The 5,507-nt window shown below is 31.0% G+C and overlaps 1 protein-coding gene across 1 annotated transcript; it reads left to right on the forward strand.

Moving 5' to 3' along the window:
• The first annotated feature begins 3,792 nt into the window (after positions 1 to 3,792).
• LOC112518666 (ethylene-responsive transcription factor 14-like) lies at positions 3,793 to 4,206 on the forward strand. The gene has a single exon (XM_025126441.1). The coding sequence runs from the start codon at positions 3,793 to 3,795 to the stop codon at positions 4,204 to 4,206; it is 414 nt and encodes a 137-aa protein (XP_024982209.1).
• Positions 4,207 to 5,507: the final 1,301 nt, after the last annotated feature.

Consider the following 5,507-nt stretch of genomic DNA (forward strand, 5'->3'; position numbering starts at 1 on the left):
GCAGTTAGTTACAAGAATTCAGATATGGGATGAAATCGGATAGGGATGAACGGGTTTAAGAGTTTTTAAGAGTTTAAGAGTTTAAGAGTTTTTAAGAGTTTTAGCCAAATGCTTTATAATATAGTATAGATACAAATGATTATTTAAATTATATTTTAGATTTTTTATAATTAAATTGAGATATTTATCTCGTATTTGATTATGTTTATCTACAGTTAGTTATACATATTAAAAAATAAAGTTTTAATAAGTTGTACTTACGTACAATTTTACGTATGATCTTGAATTATAAGTAATATGCATCAATAAACAGTATTTTATACATAAAAATAGGTTTTAAAAGTTTTTGTCAAATGTTTTATAATATAATATAGATAGTAAAAATTTGAGTGCTAAAATTTAACATCACTACCACTACCACTACCACTACCACTACTAAACAAACCTACAAATCACTTTATAAGCAACCATTTATCAAATTAGTCGTTACTCGGACTGTAATTTTATTCAATTAACATTTATGTAATATTTTTTTTAATAACATTAAGTATCTGATAAATCGATCTATCTTTTTAGTGTTTTTTAATTATAAGATTTAAATAAAAAAGTAAAAAGAAGTTGAAGAATTATTAACTGTTTAGATATATTTGATCCAATAAATTTCAATTTTTGTGAATACTAATTTAAATGAGGGATTAAGGGGCCGTTTACTAAACGCTTACCCGGTAAGTACTTATCGAGTAATTTTTCCTAACTCTGTTATAAAATTGAAAGTAAAGCGAGGGACAAAATCTGTTATTAAGATGAAAGTTGATGGAGGGACCAAATATGTTATAAAAATGAAAGTAGATGGAGAGGAAAGATTAACGAACTAAACTACCCCTCACTAACATCACTCTAATTGAAGATGTTATTTACAAGGACCATATCCGTTATAAAAATGAAATTATAGCGATTCTCTTAGTTATAAAAAATGAGGAACCTTACTCGTTAATTTATGTAAACCACAAGACCAAATTTGCATTGAACTCTATAGATTTTGTTTTATATTTTAAAGAACCTGCTGAAAATGCTTTTATAGTTGATTTATGTCTAATTGACCGTATTCTGCCACGTTAAATATTTGATTGTTAGAGCAAATTCTTCAAAATAAATAGTTAAAAGTCAAAATCCCATAAAAAAGTTATATTCATCTTCAACAACTTCTCCATTTTGAAGATTACAATATGTGTTATATTATTAAAAAATATTCCATGTTTTTTTATAAAATGTTATTCTTCTTTCTTATACATTTTATTTCAAGAAATCTCATTGGTAGGAAGAATAAAAACCAATTTACAACCAAAAGAATGATACCTGATTGGTTTGAACTTGAGCTCCAAAAGTCAAAGGTATTTGGAGGTCTCAGGTTCAAATTCAAGAGGGAATAGAAATCCCCTTATGGCCATTGAGGTTCAAATGCGGTGACTCTGGGATGCTTGCAAAACAGGTGGTCGTCCTGGGATTAGTCAGCTCGCTTAACGGGTTGGATATCCAGGTTAATTAAAAAAACCAATTTAGTTTTCATAGGTAATCATTTTCATATTTTCTCTGTTTTAGAGAAAGTATTAGAAAATCAGTTGAAGCAAAACCTATTCAAATCTCTATTTTATAAAATACATCGGAGATGATCTTAGGGTCCGTTTGGTTTGTAGTAATGAAAATGATTTGGGGGGATTTGGGAGGATCTTAGGATCCATTTGGTTTGTAGGATTGCTCGGATTTGAAATCTTATGATTTCTTTGAAACTCATCAAACATAGGATTTTGAAATTCCGCAAGAGTAGTTAGGATTTCATGGGATTTTCAAGGATTTATATATATATATATATATATATATATATATATATGTATATATTAATGTTTAGAAATATGTTAAAAACATTTGTTTGTTTTTGTTTGATAATAATTAATTAATAATAAAAAGAGAATTTAATTATTTTATAATTATATATATAACTTGTTTTTATAGATTATTTATAAAAAATGAAATCTAATACCATTCAAAATCTTATAAATCAAACATCTCAAAGATTCTAAAATCTAAATCCGTCAAATTACAAATTGGGTTAACTTTTTCGAGTTCGAATGTACTGATTAAAGTCAGAATTTTGGTCGTATATTTTTAATGCATAAATTCTTATTCATTCTTTAAATAAAAAGCCATCAACTAAAATAATTTTGATTAGACGAAACGTAGGTTCCTACCTCTTTTGACTTTAATATAAATCTAATCTAATCGAATCAAATTAAATTAAACTAAATATCCCCACTAACCCATCTACGATCTACATTTTGTCGTGCTAATTAATGCTTAATCACCATCTTAATTAATTACCTCATCTTGATTCACATCATATTTCAATAATAATTACATCTTCAATTTTCTAATTTATAAAATAAGAGATTAAATTGTGAAAATTACTTATTATTTCACTGGATACATCACATAATTATATAAATATTAACGATACTTTATATAACTGTTATATTACTGAATAATTTAACGGTATAATTATTAAAAAAATGAGTTTGATTACATATGCACAGGATACGTAAGCAAGATGTGTAATCTCCCACATCACCTCACTTACATAACTTAATTAGACCCAATTTATATTACTTTAATTATTCATTAATTAACTAATCTTAAAAGGCTACCTACGTCACCTTAATTTATACAAAATTAGTGATTGTTAATCGTCATAATACATGACATCATCATCGATGATATCACTTCTTGTATACATCATTACACGCTTCTTGTATACATCATTACACGGGTCTGTAATCGATTATCTCGTGAAAAATATAATATATGACATAGTTATTCGATTAATTATAAAACAACATTTGAAAATAGACAGACCGATGGAAGTCATCATTACAATTTTGAGAAGTAAAAAATAACATAATTATCTAATTAAAATTATAATCAATCAGTTAATTTTAAATTTATAATGAATACTAATTAATATTCTTTTTATTTTTATATTAACATTTCTCCTAAAATATTAAATACCCGAATCAGGTTTATGAAATAGTTTTGTAAAACTATACAACTTTAAGTTGCAATAATCATTTTTATAGAACGCTTCAAGAAAACAAGTAGGTCGTTGTGTATATAACAATTTCATCGTAAATGTTTGAAGAAAATTGTAATTAGTAAAAGCTGAGGGACTAAAAGTGTTACTTCTCGAATTTCTGGCTCGCCTATTTTTATTGGTCGGAATAACCATTGAACCCAGTCCCTTTCTCTCCCCTCCAACCCCTACACACACATACATATTATATTATATATATATATATATATATGTGTGTGTGTAGGCATATCTCTAATATGTATATATATATATATGTATGTATGTATGTATATGTGTGTGTGTGGATGTATGTATATGCAGGCATATCTCTTATATATAAGCAGATGCGCAAAGATCTACCTATCTTTCTGAAACCAAAAAGCAGTCTCTATTTTTTCAATCGAATAACCACGTTCCAATTCCCCCTATTTCTTTACAAATTCAAAGCAAATCAAACCACTTTTCTTCAACTTCTCACACCTCCGCCTCTACCCACCTCAACCCTACTAGATTCGACACCATTTTGGACCACCAAATTGCTTTCCAAATTCCAATTTTCAGGTACCCTTTTAACCTTTTCAGTGTTTTTCAAATCCATGAAGCCTTTTCGTGCAACTATAAATGCCACCGGAGCTTCTTTAACCACCTGCAGATCAAGAAAACCTTCTAAAATGGATCACGGCGGCGCTTCCAAGGACAGCCACGCCGGAGGTGGTGGTGGAGGAGAAGAGGTCAGGTACCGCGGAGTTAGACGTCGGCCATGGGGGAAGTATGCGGCGGAGATTCGTGACCCGAACAAACAAGGTGTTAGGGTTTGGCTGGGAACGTTTGCCACGGCGGAGGAAGCTGCCAGAGCTTATGATAAGGCTGCTTTTGATATGAGAGGTCACATGGCGGTTCTGAACTTTCCGGCGGAATATCCGCCGACTTTTTCTGCTGCTGCTTACAATGCTAACTCCACCATGGCAGCCACCGCTTCTTCTTCGTCATCCATGGCTACCCGAGAAGTGTTCGAATTCGAATGCTTGGATGATAAGTTGTTAGAGGATCTTCTTGGTTATGATAATACAAAACACAAGAAGTGAAATCATATGATAAATTGTAAGCCGTGGATGATGATCATATAATTAAATAACAAATAGTTTTCCATCAAAACTGTTGCATGAATGGTTTCTTGCAAAAATATGAGTGTGGATTGAAAATCTTGTTGCTATAATAATATACATACATATATATATATGTATATGTATATATACAAACGAGAGATATGAAGTGTTTGTAAAATAAATATGGCTCCTTTTTTCTTAAGAAGTGAAGCAATGATCAATGGTGTGTTCATGGTGTTTGTACTGTTTTGTTTGACTAATATAATTCAACGCTTGAAGATATGTGTATGAAGGTTGGACTATTTTGAAACGGGTCAATCAGATGTGACCTTGTGACTCACTTCTTCTGGTTTCTTGGGTGTTAGGATCTTTAAGGAATATCCCATAAAACTTTTGTTGGAATTTTATTGATAGAAGACAATAAAAGGTGGTGCTTCATAATTTCAACTGTTGATGCAAGTCTCTTATTCGGACTCCGATGATTATCACACCAACAAGCTCTCAATATTGATGTTGTCCATTAAAGTTGATGACTTCTTCAACAACGGGTATGCTTTCGATTTCCCATCTTCATGATCTGTTATGCTCTAGGGTTTTAGACTTGATAGTTAACGTCTTCTTCCCTATTTGTTCTGCTCTAGGGTTTTAGACTCGATTTTAATCTGGTTGGTGTCGATTTTCTGGTTTGGAATGCAAGTTCTGGTTTTACTTTCTGGTTTCTTCTGATACAAGAGTGGTTGTTTGCCCCCTTGATGTCCAAAACCTACCATAACATAATTCACTTTTCTTCATTTTCAAGCTTGTGCTCGTATTTCTTGTAGACTTTTGAAGATTATGCGAAGATCTGATTTTATGGGACAAAACTTTATTTTTTTAGTTCAACCAAAATAGATGGAACAACATGAGACTAAATGAAAGATCACAAGATTACCCTCATTCTAACATCTGATTCTTAACCTAAATTTAAAACAAACACCTCCAACTAGTTCACGTCTTCTTCCCCATATCACCTCCATACTTTGATTTCTTCAATTGATGACTTCTTCAACAACATGTACACTTTCAATTTTCCATCTTCACGATCTGTTATGCTCTAAGGTTTTAGACTCGATAGTTCACGTCTTCTTCCCCATTTGTTCTGCTCTAGGCGTTTTAGACTCGGTTTTAATCTGGCTGGTGTCGATTTTCTGGTTTGGAATGCGATTTCTTGTTTTATTTTTTGATTTCTTATGATACAAGAGTGGTTGTTTTCCCCTTGATGTCCCAAACCTACCATATCA

The sequence above is a fragment of the Cynara cardunculus genome (assembly GCF_001531365.2).
Source record: "Cynara cardunculus var. scolymus isolate 2C chromosome LG 9, CcrdV1, whole genome shotgun sequence".
Taxonomy (NCBI): domain Eukaryota; kingdom Viridiplantae; phylum Streptophyta; class Magnoliopsida; order Asterales; family Asteraceae; genus Cynara; species Cynara cardunculus.